At 46.0% G+C, this 19,653-nt stretch overlaps 1 protein-coding gene across 1 annotated transcript in view; it reads right to left on the bottom strand.

Annotated features, from left to right (window-relative positions):
* LOC144693566 (60 kDa lysophospholipase-like) overlaps window positions 1-19,653 on the bottom strand; it is a 123,160-nt gene that overhangs the window by 96,613 nt on the left and 6,894 nt on the right. Inside the window, 1 exon segment of the mRNA XM_078563408.1 lies at window positions 1,498-1,627. Coding sequence (XP_078419534.1) covers window positions 1,498-1,627 — 130 coding nt within the window.

Here is a 19,653-nt window from a genome sequence, read left to right as displayed (position 1 = left end):
AACTCGTAATTATTTTAGCCATTTATTGTCTCTTAAATAACTGTAACTTTTGAGTCTTTTGTCATTTATTACCTATTTCATTCAAGCCTTTATTACCTCGAGACTGAACTATTCCAACACAGTCCTGGATAATCTCCCACATTCTGTAAACTTGAGGTCATCTTGGTGCACATGTCCTTACTTATACAAGTCCCATTCACCTATCAACCCTGCGCTCACTGACCAGCAGTGGTTCGATTTTAAAATGCTCATCTTGTATTCAAATCCCTCCATTGCTTTGCCCCTTCCTACTTCTGTAATCACCTCCTCCCCAACAGTCCTCCAAGATGTCTGCGATCATCTAATTCTGACCTCTAGCACATCCCCAATTTTAGTTGCTCCACCATTGGTGGCCGTGCCAACTCTCTTCAATTCTCTATCTCTCTTTCTTCCTTTAAGATGCTCCTCATTTTTGCTATACCTAAATGATTTAGATCTTGAAATACAGAGTAGAAATTCAAAATTTGCCAATGATACCAAACTTAAAGGAGTGGCAGACAGTAAGGATAATACGAATCGCCTGCAATATGAAATAGATAGGCTAGCAGAATGGGCAGGCAACTGGCTGATGGAATTTAATATAGAGAATTGTGAGGTATTTTTGCTAAAAGGATAGGATATGGACTTAATGGCAGTTAAAGAGAATGCACAAACAGAGGAACCTGAGGTGCATGTACATTGATATTTGAAAGTAGCAAGATATATTAAGAGAATGGTTAGCAAAGAATATGGGATCTTGGGCTTCATAAGTAGAGGTATTGAGCACAAAAACAGGGACGTTATGCTGAACCTTTATAAAGCTCTGGATAGGCCACAACTAGATTATTGCATCTAGTTCTGGTCGCCACACTTTAGGAAGGATATGAAGGTCCTTTGGACAGGTGGCTGCTCTATTATGATTGGCAGCCTTGCTCCCTTGCCCTTCTGCCCCTATGATGTTGGGGGATGATGACCCTATTCAATGCCTGAGTGCTGACTGCCTGTTCTCTCTGCCACTTGCCCGTGCAATCCCTTCTTCCACTTAAGTCTGATGGGGGTGAGTTAATTCCCTGAGCCAGCCAAGAACTCGCTTCCCAATCTGTATCCACCTCCCTTCAGCTGGTCAACAATAGACAGCACATGAAATCCATGCGCTCCCTTCAAAATTCGAACCTGCCCCACTAATAATCCCTTAATGAGTTTTAATTAGCCTCAATTGGGAGGTGGATGGGATCAATGTCCCACCCTCCCCTCACCCTAGTGAATATTGCCAGGTCCGGGAACGACGTATCGAAACTGGGACGCCAGCTGACGCCAATACTTTAGGACCACAACCACCTCCCCCACGCCCCCCCCACAACTGCCCCCCACCCCCCCACCCCCTACTCTGTTCCAAACCTCAGTGGGGACCCAAAACTTTAGCGGTAAAATGTAGTATTTGCAGAGTTTGATAACAGTTAGGAAAGAATGATTACTCACGGAAGGACAAAAGTATTGTCTTGTGAGTCACAAAAGTCATAAAGCTTGGTTTCTTGAGCATAACCTTCATCATGCAGGATTGTCAATTTTCGAAGGGCTTTGACCAGTGCATTTGGTTTCGGTACAAGTACTAAAAACAAAGAAAACAAAGTAAATATATATTTGTCACCAAAAGCAATGATCAAACTTGCTCCCTTGAAAGCATTTACCTTTGGCAGCATTGTAATAATTGTTACACTTATCTATCAATGCACACAGAGGTGTTTAGTTTTGAAATTGTCACATTTATTCACTTCATATTTACTTCTTTGAAATACAAGACTATTAAATAAATTGCAAATAACAAGTCATGTAATTTTCAAGCACCATTCAATTCAAATAGTACTAAAATCCACACACTAAAGCTCCCTTAAAGAGCATATCAGTTACAACTTTTAACTGTTTCCCACACTTTGATGAAAGCTGATGAAACAGTCATTCAATCCTTTGTTATTATGGGGCCTTTTGTGGACATGCATATCAAAATCTGCAGGAGAGAAATCATATAAGCACAGTACCCATGCAGCATTCAATGAGGAAGAGACAAACACACTTAGTTCCCAGCTTTTTGGAGCAGTATTTGAAGCCAAGTCCCAGAGATGAAAGTGCAGCACCTCACCCAACCCTTCACAACTTGAATTTTAATTATGCCAATTAATGTAAAGTTTAGTGCATACATCATACCTTCTTACACTGGAACAAAGCAATGTTTGCTAGTTAGTGTAGAAGTCATGGATGTCACAATAAAACCAGGTTTATGAGTATGGATCAATAACAAGGTGGCTTCTGTATTCACAACTACACAAATAAGCCTCCATGGCAGTAATTCTAACCTAGCTCACCAGGTGGGAAACCCTCAGGATCAGATGGAACGCCACTTTTACATCCCACCTTACCTGATTTTAATCTCCATTGAAGTCAATGAAGGATGATATTTAAGGGTAGTGGTATTAACGCCAGAGTCTCAGTGGCCCAGGCTAATGCTCTGGAGACACCGGTTTGAATCCCATCATGTCAGCTGGTGGAATTTAAATTCAGCTAATAAATCTGGAACTTATCATAAAAACTTATCTGGTTAACCCTTTAGGGAAGTAAATCTGTCATCCTTACCTGATCTGGACTACTTGTGACTCCAGACCCACAGCAAACTGGTTGACTCTTAAATGGCCTAGCAAGCCATTCAGTTGTATCAAGCTGCTATGAAGTCCACAAAAAGGAATCACAGAATCATACAGTGCAGAAGAGGCCCTTCGGCCCATCAAGTCTGCACCGACCTACCTACCTAATCCCATTTACCAGCACTTGGCCCATAGCCTTGAATGTTATGACGTGCCAAGTGCTCATCCAGGTACTTTTTAAAGGATGTGAGGCAACCCGCCTCCACCACCCTCCCAGGCAGCACATTCCAGACTGTCACCACCCTCTGGGTAAAAAAAGTTTTTCCTCACATCCCCCCGAAACCTCTTGCCACTCACCTTGAACTTGTGTCCCCTCGTGACTGACCCTTCAACTAAGTGGAACAGCTGCTCCCTATCCACCCTGTCTATGTCCCTCATAATCTTGTACACCTCGATCAGGTCGCCCCTCAGTCTTCTCTGCTCCAATGAAAACAACCCAAGTCTATCCAACCTCTCTTCATAACTTAAATGTTTCATCCCAGGCAACATCCTGGTGAATCTCCTCTGCACCCCCTCCAATGCAATCACCTCCTTCCTATAATGTGGCGACCGGAACTGCACACAGTACTCCAGCTGTGGCCTCAAAAAGGTTCTGTACAACTCCAACATGACCTCCCTACTTTTGTGATCTATGCCTCAGTTAATAAAGGCAAGTGTCCCATATGCTTTTTTCACCACCCCACTAACATGCCCCTCTGCCTTCAGAAATCTATGGACACACACGCCAAGGTCCCTTTGTTCCTCAGAACTCCCTAGTGTTATGCCGTTCATTGACTACTTCCTTGTCAAATTACTCCTGCCAAAGTGTATCACCTCACACTTTTTAGGGTTAAATTCCATCTGCCACTTATCTGTCCATTTGATCATCCCATCTATATCTTCCTATAGCCCAAGACACTCAACCTCGCTGTTAATCACCCAGCCAATCTTTGTCTCATCCGCAAACTTACTAATCCTTTCCCCCACATAGTCATCTATGTCGTTTATATAAATGACAAATAATAGGGGACCCAGCACAGATCCCTGTGGTATGCCACTGGACATTGGCTTCCAGTCACTAAAGCAGCCTTCTGTCATCACCCTCTGTCTCCTACAACTAAGCCAATTTTGAATCCACCTTATTAAATTACCCTGTATCCCATGTGCATTTGCCTTCTTTATAAGTCTCCCACGTGGGACCTTGTCAATGGCTTTGCTGAAATCCATATAAATTACATCAACTGCACTACACTCATCTATACACCTGGTCACCTCCTCAAAAAATTCAATCAAGTTTGTTAGGCATGACCTCTCTCTGACAAAGCCATGCTGACTATCCCTGATAAAACCTTGCCTCTCCAAGTGGAAATAGATTCTCTCCTTCAGAATTTTCTCCAATAGTTTCCCTACCACTGACGTGAGACTCACTGGTCTGTAGTTCCCTGGCTTATCTCTACAACCCTTCTTAAATAGCGGAACCACATTAGCTGTTCTCCAGTCCTCTGGCACCTCCCCCGTGGCCAGAGAGGAATTAAAAATTTGGGTCAGAGCCCCTGCGATCTCCTCCCTTGCCTCCCTCAGCAGTCTGGGACACAAATCATCTGGACCTGGAAATTTGTCCACTTTTAAGCCTGCCTGGACCTCCAATACCTTGTCACTTCCTATACCAATTTGCTCAAGAACCTCGCAGTCTCTCTCCCTGAGTTCCATACCTTCATCCTCATTCTCTTGGGTGAAGACGGATGTGAAGTATTCATTCAACACTCGACTGATGTCCTCTGGCTCCACCCATAGATTGCCTCCTTGGTCCCTAATGGGCCCTACTCTTTCCCTGGTTATCCTCTTCCCATTGATATACTTATAGAATATCTTGGGATTTTCCCTACTTTTACCAGCTAGAGCTTTCTCATATCCCCTCTTTGCTCTCCGAATTGCTTTCTTAAGCTCCACCCTGCACTTTCTGTCCTCCACTAATGCCTCCGCTGATTTGCTCCCCTTGTACGTGCTAAAAGCCTCTCTTTTCCTTATCATCATATCCTGAATATCTCTGTTCATCCATGGTTCTCTAGGCTTGTTACTCCTCCCTATCGCCCTAGAGGGAACATGTTGAGCCTGTACCCTCCCCATTTCCTTTTTGAACGCCCCCCCACTGCTCTTCTGTAGATTTCCCCACAAGTAGCTGTTCCCAGTCTACCTGGGCCAGATCCTGCCTTATTTTATTAAAATCCACTCTCCCCCAATCCAAAACATTTTTTTGCAGCTTGTTTATTTCTTTGTCCAAAACAAGCTTAAACTGTGCCATGTTGTGGTCGCTATCACTAAAACACTCCCCCACCTCCACCTCAGCCACCTGTCCGGCTTCATGCCCCAGAATTAGGTCCCTTGTGCCGTTTCTTGTTGGACCCTCTACATATTTACCTAAAATGTTCTCCTGTACACATTTCAAGAAATCCACTCCATCCAAGCCCTTAACACTATGTCTATCCCAATTAATGTTGGGAAAGTTAAAATCACCTAATATAATTACCCTGTTGTTATTGTTTTTACACACCTCCGCAAATTGTGCACATATTTGCTCCTCAATTTCCCGCTTACTATCTGGGGGTCTATAATAAACACCTAACAATGTGGCTGCCCCTTTTTTATTTCTAAGCTCTACCCACAAAGCTTCATTCGATGCCCCCTCCAAGATATCATCTCTCCTTACTGCAGTAACGGACTCCTTAACTAATAATGCAATGCCTCCCCCTCTTTTTCCCCCTCCCCTGTCTCACCTGAAGATTCTATATCCTGGAATGTTGAGCTACCAATCCTGCCCCTCCCTCAACCACGTCTCTGTGATGATTACTAGATCACAATTCCACGTGTCAATCCTCACCCTTAACTCATCCATTTTATCTGTAATACTCCTGGCATTAGAGGCCATCCAGCCTTGCCTTACTCCCTTGAAACTTAATGCAGCTGTACTCCCTCTGACTTGATTGTTTTACTATATTATGATGTGTCCCTATTCTGCTAACATCCTGTGTTCCCTCCCCCTGCCGAATTAGTTTAAACTGCTCCCTAGCACTAGCAAACCCGCCCGCAAGGATGTTAGTCCCACTCTGGCTCAGATGTAGAGGTACAGGTCCCACCTTCCCCAGAAACAGTCCCAGTGATCCAGGAATCTAAAACCTCCCTCCTGCACCAACTCTTAAGCCACGTATTCATCTGCGCTATTCTCCTATTTCTGTGCTCGCTAACACGTGGCACTGGGAGTAATCCAGAGATTACAACCCGAGAGGTCTTGCTTTTTAGTCTACTGCTTAACTCCCTGAATTATTGATGCAAGACTTCATCCCACTTTCTACCTATGTCATTGGTACCAACATGTACCATGACCTCTGCCTTATCACTCTCCCCCTTCATTATGCCCTGCAGCCGTTCAGTGACATCCCGGACCCTGGCACCAGGGAGGCAACACACCATCCTGGAGCCACGTTGACAGCCACAGTAGCATCTATCGGTTCCCCTGACTATAGAATCCCCTATTACTTTTGCTCTTCCTCCCTTCCTGTACAGACAGGCTGCTTGTGGTGCCAGAAGCTTGGCTCTGGCTGCACTCCCTGGAGGAACCAGTGCCCTCATCAGCCTCCAAAATGGAATACCGATTTGCGAGCAGGACCCCAGGGGACTGCTGAACTACCTGCCTGTTTCCCTTGGACTGCTTGGTGGTCACCCATTCTCTTCCTTCCTCAAGTCCCTTCAGCTGTGGTGTGGCCACCTCTCTTAATGTGCTCTCCATGATGCTCTCAGACTCACAGATGCTCCACAGTGTCCCCAGCCGCCGTTCCAGCTCTGAAACCCGAGCTTCCAGGAACTGCAGCTGGACACACTTCCTGCACACATGCTGGTCCCGGGCACTGGAAATGTTCCCAGCTTCCCACATGGAGGACGAGAAGCACACCAAGTCTTTGAGCTCTCCTGCCATGACTTATCCCTTTAAATTAAACCTTTTAAATCAATTACTTTAGGGCCCTCCTTTCCTGATCCTCGTTATTACAGAATATAGAAACTATAAACCACAAAAAGACCTTAAACTATAAGCGATAAAAGTAGTAAATACTTACCTGACCTTACCCACTACTTACCAGTCATTCCTCTCCCTTGTAGCCTCTACTACTGCAGCAGGGCAAGACCACTCTCTGAAGATTTAAAAAGTTGGATAGCAAAGAAAAAAATGCAAAGAGCACTTCTTGCCCTCTGCACCGAATTCCCACTGTGCACCAAATTGCCAATAGCCACACTCACCCTGGCTGTGCCTCACTTAGGCTGAGGTTTCTCCCCTGTTCATGTGCAAGCACACTCAAAGTGTGCTTCCAATAGTCCCTTTCTTAAATAAAGCTGAGGTGAGCTGAGATGACTCACACTAGTTAAACTTCAAATAGTAATCAACAACTATTCAGGCCCTAATCAGGTTTCAGGTGATTGACAGTTAGCTGTCACACAGTCAGCTGAGTCAGCTACCTTACCAACCATTTAACTAGGCTGCTGAACTCACAAAAATTAAAGAGAAATTAAAGGGAAAGACTTACCAGTTCAATTCCCACTGCGCACTAAATTGCCAATAACCACACTCACTCTGGCTGTGTCTCACTCAGGATATGGTCTCTCCCTTGCTCATGTGCAAGCACACTGAAATGTGCGAATGAAACTGGACAGATCACCCAGCATCAACCTAGGCACCGGAAATGACAACGGCAAACCTGTCGACCCTGTGAAGTTCTCCTTACGAACACCTGGGGGCCTGTGCTAAAATTGGAAGAGTTGTCCCAAAGACTAGTCAAGCAACAGCTTGACATAGTCATACTCATGGCATCACAGCTTATGGATCATGTCCCTGATACATTATCACCATCCTGGCTATATCATGTCCCACGCCAGGACAAACCCAACAGAGATAGTGGCATAGTGGCATACAGTCGGGAGGGACTTGCCCTGGGAGCTCTGAACATTGACTCTGGAGCCCATGAGATCTCTTGGCATCAGGTCAAACAGAGGCAATGAAATCTCCTGTTGATTACCACCTATCATTCTCCCCTCATGCTCTTCCATGATGAATGCTGTCTTTTTTTTGTTTCAATGATGCACACAAGCTGTCAATATTGTAGCTGAGCTAATTTTGTTGATGACGCATCTTCCTAACATAAACACATAGCTGCAAGAACTGAATCCTATCAAGACAGGTTCCAACAAGTGCTACCTGACCTTCAAACCCCAGATCAGGTGATCCCCTATCTAGTACAGAGTGCCGTATAGTATCTAATACTGGAGTCCACTACCATAATCAACTATTATCATGACATTTCCCTTTTTTTCAAAAAACAAACTTTTATGCAGCTCAAGTATACAAATTCTCTGATCTATTCTTTCTCACTCTGTTTTGATCAGTCTGTTTTGTCTTTTACTCATCTCTGTATCTCTGTGTTTCTTCCACTGTTCTGAATGATGACAGAGGTGATTTTGAAGGACAAGGGACCTTCTCCAGCTCTGTGTCACTATCACCTCTTGGATAGTTTTCAGGACTCTCAGGCTTTATCTGGTTATCTGTTGCTTCACTGGTGCATTCTGATTTCTGATCTTCAAGTACTCTTTCAGGTTCAGTGTGTTTCATTTGTTTTCCATAAGAATTTCTGGTTTCTCCTGTATTGTTGTCCATTTTGAGTCAGCATTATGTAAGATCTTGGTTCTCCTGTGATTCCTGTGACAACAGCAGGATTCCAGATCTCTTCATGCTGAATCCTCACTGTCACTCCCGTGTTCTCGTCAGGCAGAGGTCAGGCGCCTCGACCAAAGTACTGTTTCTGCTTCTGGTGTCTCAGTGTGAGCAGGTCCTGCACGCTGTAGCTCACTGGCTGTGGAAATAACAGTTGGGGTGCAGTTGGAAGCTTAGTTCTTAGTCTTCTCCCCATCAGGAGCTATGCCAGAGATGATCCAATGCCCTCTCGTGGAGTATTCCTGAAATCCAGCAGAGCCAGGTCGGGGTCTCATCTGTCCACCTTTGCCTTCTTCAACAGGTGTTTTAAAGTCTGCACTGTACATTCCACCATTCCATTGGATTGTGGACATTTGGGACTTGATGTAGTGTGGCAAAACTCCCAGTTCTGTGCAAATTTGCGAAATTTGAGATGAGCACTTCAGGTATGCTGCAGAGAGCAAAAATTGATTTAAAATTATTTATTAAAGTGATGCTCTTACTATCATTTCTCAGCAGCACAGACTCAAAAAATTTTGAGTAATAATCTACTGCTAGTAGGTACTCACTGTTGTCAAATGTGAACAACTCCATTCCAATTCACTGCCAGGGCCTCTCTGGAACACTGTGTGGTTGAAGTGGTTCTCTTTGTTGCAATTTACTGTATTTTTGGTACACTGCACAAGCATCCGCAATTTCCTCGATTTGTGCTCCCAGTCCAGGCCAATACATTACATCTCGAGCTCTTCTCCTGCATGTTTCTATGCCGAGTTGACTTCCATTTATGCCTGCAGTATTTCTTTCCTCAGTGTTGCAGGAATTATGATCTTTTCCCCCTTGAAAAGTATTCCTTCTGTCGTGAAACCAGTTTGCGTTCGTTCGCTCAGCCTGTCAATGGCGGGCTGCGTTCCCCACCATTGAACATGGGGAACCCCATTGTACTATATCTGAATATCATCATAAAGCCAGCTCGCCAGAATCCTCCCCCACCCCCCGACCCCTGCTGGATTGCCTGTTCACATTGGCGTAATTGAAGGCTGATGCAGAACACGTCTTGCAAAGTGTGACATGCAGAAGTCTGGTCTTACCGCCAGGGCCTTGCTCACATAACAGACATCTGAGGAGCAGAAGATGCTGGAGCCCAACAGCAACGGCACACTGGAGGAATGTCCATGGCATGCTGGGTGGATTCTCATGGACATGGCTCCACCGCGAAGCAGCTCACAGAAGTTGACAAGTTACCATTGAAGGTCTGCTCACAACAGATGATCGTCGAGGGGGTGGAAAGTAAGGTCCAGCTGTGTTTGGGAAAGGAAGATGTACGGGAGGAGGGTTGGTGGCAGGTGGGACAGGAATATCCAGGATCAACTGGGAGAGGAAGAGGTGTCAGGATGGGGTGAGGTTGGGAGGGGGGAATGAAAGTGTCAGGATGGGGTGAGGTTGGGACGGGGGCAATGAAGGTGTCAGGATGGGGTGATGTTGGGGGAGAATTAATATGTCCATGGGAAGGTTGGAGGGGGGAGTACAGGGCAGGAGGGGGTTACAGGGGAGAAGACAGCAACTGGGGAGGTAGGTGTGGGGGGGTGGGTGCAGAAGGTGTAAGAGAAGGAGTTCAGGGGAGAAGGAGTGCGGAGAGGGAAGGGAGACCAGGGGGAGGAAGAAGTACAGAGAGTGGAAGGAGTCCAGGAGGAGGAAGGAGTGTGGAGAGGGGAAGGAATAAGGCTGGAGGAAGAAATAAGGCTGGAGGACAAAGTAAGGGTGTCTGAAGGAGTCAGGAAGGGGGAAGGATTAAGCAGAGGTGGAGTCCAGAGGGGGGACCAAGGGGTGGGGGGAGTCAGGGGGTGGAGGGGTCCAAGAAGGAGAAGGAGTTCCAAGGGAGGAAGGGATTCCAAGGGGGGGGAAAGGCCTGGAGGGGGGAAAGGGTTCGGGTGGGGGGGTGGGGGGGTGGGGATGACCAGGTGAAGATGCAAGGGAGGGCTCTGATGAATCCATGACTGCCTCCTGGGGAGCCAACTGAGGGTGGGCGTGGAACATGGAAAGTGAGAATGACCAAGGATGGAGTGAGGTGGTAGGGTGGAAGGGTAAGTGTTCTACTGTAACTGTAGAAAGGACGGTGGGTTTGGTTGGTGGGGACTCAGAGGCAGATGGGGATCCTGGGGATGGGAAGGAGGTGGTCAGGGAGGTGAATGTGGATGGGGGTGGGATTTTGGGGAAGGAAGGGAATGTGCACCTTCACCTGGACATCCCTGAAGAAAAAGGATTGTGACTGGTAGGTCACGGAGGGGAGGTGGAAGGTCAACAATGATGGGGGGAAAGGAAATAGGTGACTGGGGGAGAGGAAAAGTTATGGGAGCGCATGAAAAATCAAATTAAGGCCATGCTGTCTAATTGAAAGTCAAATAAGAGTCGTGGTGGGCAAGATCAGGTGCTGCATGGGAGTACGATCATTGGATGGGCAGAGATGCAGGTCAGCTCAAGTAGACAACTGAAAGGGAACCTCAGCAGGCAGCATTCAAAATGTTCAGGACATTGAGGTAAGTGTGATACGTGAAGGATCCGCGTGCGTGGGAGAGTGCTTGCACGAGTCTCCGAAAGGCCCTGCCACACACACTTCTCCCTTCAGAATCACTCGTTGGCCAGCTGCTCCCTCTGTGGTGACAGAGGATGAGGTTGAGGGGCTCACAGGCAAAGGGGACTTGGAAGGAGAGGACAGCCTCTGAGATTCCTGAGTAGATGACCCAGGTATGTCCAGCTGCTGCTCCTCCTCCCTTCGGGTGCCCAGAGGCCCCAGCCTAACTCCTTGAGCGGAAGAAACACCTGGAGGGATGTCGAGATGCGCCGGTTCCTTCTCGCGTTGCCATTACAGTAACTCACCCATGGCTCCCGGGATGGAGTGCAGGCCTGCACACATCTCCGTGTTCTGCTGGACCAGGGTCTCCATGGCGTCCGCCATTCTCCCCATAGAGACATCCATACATGCCCATGTGAGCACCACTTCATCAGAGAGCAGGCGTAAGCACTCCTCTGACTTGCATGCCACTCTGTTGTGGGTTTCCAACAGTTCTGCGTGATGTTCTCACGCTTTCTGCTGACGCTCCAGGATGAGTTGAAAGGCCAAATCCAGAGGCTTGTCATCTGACTCGGACCTCACAGATGCCTCTTCCCCAGCAGTCCTCCGAGTGCCAGGGAGCTCAGATGAACTTGCCTCCTCCTGCTGTGGACATGTGCCCGTGTGGTGACCACCAGATTGTGAACCCAAGCCTGCTCTCGATCTAGGTTCCACTGAGGTGTTTGTCTCTGCGCTGGTGAAGAGTGTGGGCAAGCGCAGTGATAGGTCTTCCAGGCTGCATATTTGCAGCTCTTCAATGGAGGAGGTGTCCTCTTGGCTGGAGGTGAGGATCTGGGTGGAGTTGAGGGACTGACTGGCTGAGGGTGTCGGTTGCTTGGCAGAGCTCCCTGTGAACCAAAGCAGAAATGATTATTGTTTGGCAGCAGAGTCAAAATCAGGAGCGAGAGCACTCACAGTTACGTTGCGAGAGGGATGATGTGGTGCAGGAGCCTTACGAGGGTGTTTGCTGCCAACCTCACTGTCACCGCAGACATGGTCCATGTCCTCACCAGTCAGCGCAACGGCACACTCCTCAAAGTGAGTGAAGGGCTTAATGTGGGTCACTCCACCCTCATCTGGGACCTCTCCCTGCTGATATTAGCAGGCTTTTCCTGCAGGTAAACAGATGGAGGCTGTGAGCAGGACACATGGCATTGCGTGGAATGTTTGTATGGTGAGCGGAGCCATGGACAGGATGAGGGTGTAAGCTCGAGAGGGCATATGCCTTTAGAGATGTGAGGGGTGTGTGAGAATTAATGGCGTTGTCCTTTGAGGTGCGAGATCCCTGTAAATGTGTGATGGATTTGTGTGTGCCTGAGTTTAGAGTGATGAGAAGAGTGAGTTAACCTGGGGGAACGGGTGAGACCATTCATCCTGTAGCAGCATTGGATGGCTGTCCTATTTTGCAGGGTATTGGTGCTGACCACCACTGCCACCGCCTCCCACACTGGATTGGTGATGCAACTGCCCATCCTGCGGCCACAGTGGGGATAGAGGGCATCACGGCGGGCCTCCACGGCATTCAAAAGGTGCTTGAGGGATGCATCACTGAAGCGTGGGGTTGCAGTTTTTTTGCCTTTCGAGGCGGCTGTCCTGGGCTGGAAGCACTGAGAGGCTTGTGCATGGCTGCACTTTAAATGTGGTGCCCAGTGTGATGAAGCGGCGAGGTGATGGCGTAGTGGGCGAATGGGAGCCCGCCCACCGTGGAAACGGCGTGTTTCCCGGGAATGCATAATTAATGTGGCAGGGTTGGGACGATACAGCGTGAAAAGCTGCCATTGCAGCCAGCGTCGCAAAACATCTTTTTGCCCACCCGCTACCGCACTTAGTACAAATCTGGGTCAATTCCGCCCTTTGTGTTTAAGCATCTGCCTTCACTACAGCTCAGGAAAAGCAACTGAGACGCTGAGGGAACAAAACCTGAGTGGGTTCCTTTCCTCTTGTTCTCTCGCACTCTCTTTCCCAATCCAACTTGCAAGCTTTGGAGCCCTGTTTGCTGATGGTGACTAGCTCAGGTACCGCAGACAAAGCTTTCTGAAAAAGATCCAACACAGCACTATTGTCTTGTTGTGATGCTGAAAGCATCAGGAACACCGAGTAAAAGCAGTAGGGCCACCGAATTCAGCTAAGTCACCAACCTCCATGGATTGTATATCCTTTTTATTTTTCTGGACTCTAACTTGCTTAATCTATCCTCCCTCACTCTGTAATCTATTCATGTGCGTGCAAACTTTATGTGTACATGTGTGTTTGTGTGTGTGTGTGTTTGTGTGTATGGGTGTGCGTGTATGCAAAAGTCAGAGCGTACTTTATTACTTTTACTTAGACCGGGTTAAGTAAAATAAAACCTATCATGTTTTCTTTGTTAAAGCTCAAGAAAACCTGTCTGATTGTGCCTTTTATGATCACAGCATATAAACAGTTAAACAAACACTCATTGAATTGGCAAATATACCCTTTTAAAATAAACCTGTTGCAGTCAAACGGGGAGTGGAAAAGAGGGGAGCCATCTGACCCCTCCTCACCCGTTCGCCACAATGTGCTGTCTCTCCTTAATTAATTCAAATCTCTCGAAGCGCCTGTTGACTTTTCCCTGATTACTGTTCCTAAAATTTTATCCAACACAGATGTTAAACTGACCAGTCTATAGCTACTAGGAATATCTTACACCCTTTCTTGAATAAGGGTTTCACATTTGCCACTCTCCAATCCTCTGGCACCTCACCCCAACCCCCACCACCCTCTCTGCCATATCTAGCGAAGATTGGAAGATTACGGCAACCTCTTCCACTATCTCCACCCTTACTTCCTTTAGCAACTGGGATGCAAGGCATCGGAACCAGGTGACTTATCCACGCTAAGCATTGGCCAGCCTTTCTAATATATCCTGCATATCAATTTTCACCACATCCACTACCTCTGCTTCTACTGATATTTTGTCAGCATCTTCTTCCTTGGTAAACACTGATACAAAATGCTCATTAATTATTATAAAAGCAAAATACTGCGGATGCTGGAGATCTGAAGTGAAAACAAGAAGTACTGGAAAAATTCAGCAGGTCTGGCAACATCTCTGGAAACAGAGTTAACATTTCGAGTCCAATATGACTCCAACAGATACTGCCCAATACCTGCAGAGTTTTTCCAGCACTTGCTGTTCTTATTAACTCATTGAGTATTCTTGCCTTGCCCTGCACCTCTAAGGATATATCACCCTCTTTGTCCCCACTTCTTACTACCCGCTTACTATTTACATGCTGGTAGAAAATGTTTGGCTTCCCATTTTCTGTTAACTATCATTCTATTCTTACATTCTCTCTTTGTCAGTCTTATTTTCCTCTTCAATCCCCCTTTCAACTTATATTTGGCCTGGTTCTTGCTTGAAGGATTCACCTGGCACGTATCATACATCCTCTTTTTTTGTTTCACATTTTCTCTATCCCTTTGTTTCATCCAAGGAGCCCTGGCTTTGGTTCCCCTACCTTTCACCCATGTTTGGAATGTGTCTAGCCTGTACCTGAAACATCTCCTTAAAGGTCATCCATTGTTCCGTTACAGTTTTCCTAGTCAGTCTTTGGTTCTATTTTACCCTGGCAAGATCCCCTCTCATCCCATTGAGGTTAGCCCTCTTCCAATTAAGAAGTTTTACTTTAGATCGTTCCTTGCTCGTCTCCATTAATAATCTAAACTTTATGATACAGTGATTGCTCTCACCCAAGTATTCCCCCACAGACAACTTGGTCCACCCAGTCCACCTCATTCCTCAACACCAGATCCAACAATGCCTCCTCCCTAGTTGGATCGAGAACTTACTGGTCAAGGAAGATCTCCTGAACACATTTCAGATATTCCTTGCAATTTTTACCTTTTCCTTTAATTATCTTAATTGATATTTGAGTAATTAAAGTTCCCAATATCTATAGCTCTTGCACATCTCTATGATTTTTCTGCAGAGTTGCTCATATATTGCTCTCTCTTTCTCTCACTATTTGGCGGCCTATAGAATACCCCTGATACCGTGGTTATACTCTTTTCTCTCTTGACTATAACCAAATGGATTCTGTCCTTGTCCCCTCAATGACATTCTCTCTTTTCAATGTCTTCCATAATCAGTACTGCCACCCCACCTCCTTTTTTCACTTCCATATCTTTTCTGAACACCTTGTATCCTTGGGTTGGATTTTACACTCCCCTGCTGACAAGTTTGAAGGCTGGGGTCTCGTAAAAGCCAGTGTGTGTCCTGCCTGCCACCCTGAACTGTCTCAAATTTAATGCCAGGTGGTGGATTTGGCCATCTCAACTCTTTGCTGTTCCCTCCTGTGCAATCTCTTGTCTGTTAGTGTCATGATCTGGACTGTAATCCTTCAAGGTGTTGCTACTCCCAACAGTCTCCAATGCTCAGAACCTGTTTGAGAGTGGCACATCACCCTGAAAACCCCTTCACCTCCTGCCTCTTTCTATCTCTTCCAGATGGCCACCTATCTACTATCCTGAACACTCACTGCCTGTTGGGTGACCACCTCCTGGAATGTACAATCCAGGAAACTTTCATCCTCACTGATGCTCCACAGTGATTCCAGCTGCCCCTCAAGCTTGGAAATCCTGAGCTCAAGCTCAAACACTTGGAGACAGGTGGTTCTCCCAAGACACCTGAAGGTTCCTTAAGTTCCCACATGCAATTGCAAGCAACTAGTCACAGCAGCAGCAGCAATGTCCTAGGGCTGATATGATTGGCTTCCACAGCCAATTTTCTTTTTTGCCAAGTATGATTCTAGCCACTGAAGAAGAGTTTTCTGATTCCCATTAACTTTACTAGGGCTCCTTGGTGTCTCACTCAGTCAAAAACTGCCTTGTGGTCAAAGACAATTGCTCCCGCCACATCTCTGGAATTCAGCTCTTTCATCTATGTTTGAGCCAAGTCTGCAATGAAGTCTGAAGCCATATGATTCTGGTGGAACTCAAACTAGGCACCGGTGATCAGGTTATTGGTAAGTGCAATTTGCCAGCACTGTTGATGGCTCCTTCCAGCCCTTTGCTGTTGATTGAAGGTAGGCTGATAGGGTAGTAATTGGCTGAGTAGGATTTGCATTTCTAATTGTGGACAGGATATAATTGGCTAGTTTTACACACTATTGGTTGCATACCTGTGTAATAGCCATTTTGGAACAGTTTAGCTCAGACCACAGCTAGATCTGGAGCATAGTTCTTCAGCGCTATAACTGGGATATATTCGGGGCTCACAGTCTGTGCTGCATCCAGTATATTTAGCTATTTCTTCATGCCAGTAGGAGTAAACCAAATTAGCTGGAAACAGGCATCTGTGAAAGTGAAACCTGAGGAGGAAGTAGAGAAGATTTCTGGAGAAGACTGGATTTCTGGCTGACGATGGTTGCGTAACACTTCAGCCTTGTTTTTTGTATTCACGTGCTGGGCTCTGACATCAAGTATGCGGATGTTCATGAAGTCTTCTCCTCCCATTAGTTGCTTAATTGTCTGCCACCATTCACAATTGCATGTGGCAGGACTTTGACCTGGACCACTGGTTATTAGATTGCTCAGCTACAAGCATAACGGTTTGCTGCCACTATTTAGCATGCATGAGGTGAGTTATTCACCGCAGGATTCCTAGCCTCGGACCTGCTCTTGTAGCCATGGTATTTATATGGCTAGTCCAGTTCAGTTTCTAGTTAATGGTAACCCCCAGGATGTTGATGTTGGGGGATTAAGTGATGGTAATGCCTTTGAATGTCAAAGGGCAATGGTTAAATTCTCTCTTGTTGGAGATGGTCATCACTGATGATGCACGCAAGCCATTAGCATAATAGCTTTATAATACATACACCTCATGATTTTGAACACTATCAAATCTCCTCTCAAACTTTTCTTCTCTAAGGAAACAACAGCTTCTCCAATATATCCAAGCAACTGAAGTCCTTTATCCCTGGAACAACTCTTATAAATCTTTTCTGCACCCTCTCTAAAGTCATTGCATGTTTTCTATGGTGGCCAGAATTGCACACAATATTCCAGTTGAAGTCCAGTTGAGTGTTTTGTAAAGGTTCATCATAATTTCCTTGCATTTGTGTTCTATGCCTCTATTTATAAATCCCATGATTCCTTGTGCCTTTTTAACCACTTTCTCAACGTACCCTGTTAATAGAATCTAAATCGGTTGGTGGAGTCAAAGCCAAGGCACAGAGCTTTTTTCTTTACGGAGAGAGTTTATTAACTTTGTTCAGTCTCATACCATATCCTCTCCTCATTCCCCACCCCAGTGTCCCAGCTGTCCCCTTTTTCTGTCATCAAAGTACGTAATTAAAAAATACCCTTCACCTGTGTATCTTAACAACATAAACAATAAAATTAGCATAATATTAGCAGATACCCCTTTCTTTCTTTCTTTAAGTAACAAACTTTATAACACAGTCAAATAATTTCAAAACAAATCAAAGAAAAATCGATTTTCCCACATTTCGTATAACCCATCATGATATAAGATGCCCCTCTTCCAGGACCTTCAAAATTTCTTTAGGCAAGCATTCCTTTTTGTAAAACAGTCCAATAATTGGTGACTTGCATCGACCCATCTTATCTTCGAGATCTCTTTTCTCTCTAACTTTTTTTTTGGTCATAAGGTCTAACCTTAACCTTTCCTCAGTGATATTCTTTGTTGAATGTATATTATCCCATAGAGAATGGTTATCTACATGACATCCAATAGGCAAACCTTTTGCAGAATGTCTCCTGTATAGGATTTCCCTGAAAAGATGGATGGGCAAATTGCCAATGTAGCTTTAAAACAATTTGCCTTTTTTTCCTTTAAACTCCTATCCCCTGATGTCATCAGCACTTCTTTAACATCATGATTAGAAATGTAAGGTCTTGTTAAGGGGATAAAATAGTGTCCTGCTTGTGTAAACCGTAAATCTGCAGAGAAAATAACAGGACAGCTAAAATGGCCTTCAGATATCTGGACATTTTTAATTCAAGAGCAGCTGTCCGGGACAACTTAAAAGAGCTACTCCCTGCTGCCTCCCAATGTGTCCCTGAATTATAAGCAGACCAAGGCAGCCATCCTAAGTGCCTACGAGTTAGTCCCGGAGGAATTTCACCAACAATTCCAGAATGCTCATAAGGAGCCCACACAAACCTACATCAAGTTCGGATGACTGAAGCAAATAGCGTTCGATCGATGGGTAAGATCCCTAAGAATCCCACACACCTACAAGGGGTTGCGTGAGCTAGTACTGTTGGAAGAATTCACAAATTGCCTGCCCTCCAACTTTCGAAGACACCTAGAAAGGCAGGGAATACTCACAGCTAGGGATGCAGCCATCAGAGCAGACAGCTATGATCTCATCCACAGGCCTGGAAACTCAGGCAGGCCCTTTCCAAACCATTCCCATGAGCATTGGAAAGAAAGGAAGGGCAACCTAGATAGGAAAAGCTTCCCACCCAGAAAAGAAAACACAAAAGAGGGTGCAAAAAGTCCCACTGCAACTCGAAAGGAGAATTCCTGGAGTACGGTGTGTTCTCGTTGCAACGCAATAGGCCATTCCAAACCTGAATGCTGGAGATTGTGAGGCAAGCCAGTTGGCCTAGTAGGGCTTCACATGAGTAGTCCCCCAAAAGGCGTCCCAATGGGTAGTGCAGCAGAGCAGGCAGAGCCTCTCACTACAGAAAATTACCTATTGGAGGGCATAGCACTATGTGTGTCTGCACCCTTCCATAAGGTCCACCTACAGTGTGACCTTGTTTCAGGCCCTGTTACAGTAGGGATTGTCCCTGCCCTATCAGTAGCAAGAGTCGATTTCCTCCTTGCAAACAATTTGGCTGGGAGAAAGGTGTTAACCAGCGAAAGGAAGCTGAAGTCAGTCAGCAGAAATCTGCAGGTCAACGTAAAGCTGGAGAAGGTCCAGAGGCCCAAAAGGGTGGAATAGCACCCATGGACCTCAAGCAAGGGCTGCTCAAAGATAGCTTGGCCAAAACCAGGCCAGTGAAATTAAAAGAGCTCCAGAAAAGACCTCGAGAATCTGAAATAAATTCACCAAGTATCCCAGAGTTAAATAGGGGCCAGAGAAGTCCGAGCAGGGAAAGAAATAGTGAGGGAGATGCCCCACTTAGCTGAAGAGCCTGAAAGAAGACAAGTTGTTAAGCCCAGAAAGGAAAAGTTAAGGACCTACCTGAAGTATGGCTAGCAGAATTCTTCTTTCCAGCATTAAATAGGGACAAAGGGAGTTCCTAACCCAATAAGCAGGTAGGAAGCGAGATGCCTCCCCAGTTGAAAAGCCATGATGGAGTGTAGCCGGAACTGCATCTCCACTGGAGGGCAGAAGAGTTCCAGGGGATTTGGAACAAGACAGCACCCACTCCCAAGCTAAAGGTCCCAGCTAGGAGGCCATTGATTGGCTTGGCTGGTAGCTTTATGGTGAACTTAAATGTGAAGCAGAAAAGTTCTCAAATTGGCCCAGAAAGAGTGAGGATGAGTGATGCCTCACATATTTGAAAAGCCACCAGGAGGTACAGCAAGAGCTAACCAATCCCCAGAGGGCAGCAGTGTCCTAAAAGACACAGAACCTATCATGCAACTGACCAGCAGAGGGTCCCCAGCCAGGCTG

The sequence above is a fragment of the Cetorhinus maximus genome, chromosome 18, assembly GCF_964194155.1.
Source record: "Cetorhinus maximus chromosome 18, sCetMax3.hap1.1, whole genome shotgun sequence".
Classification (NCBI taxonomy): Eukaryota; Metazoa; Chordata; class Chondrichthyes; order Lamniformes; family Cetorhinidae; genus Cetorhinus; species Cetorhinus maximus.
The sequence above is the reverse complement of the archived record's forward strand: the minus strand, read 5'-3'. Positions and strand labels throughout refer to the sequence as shown.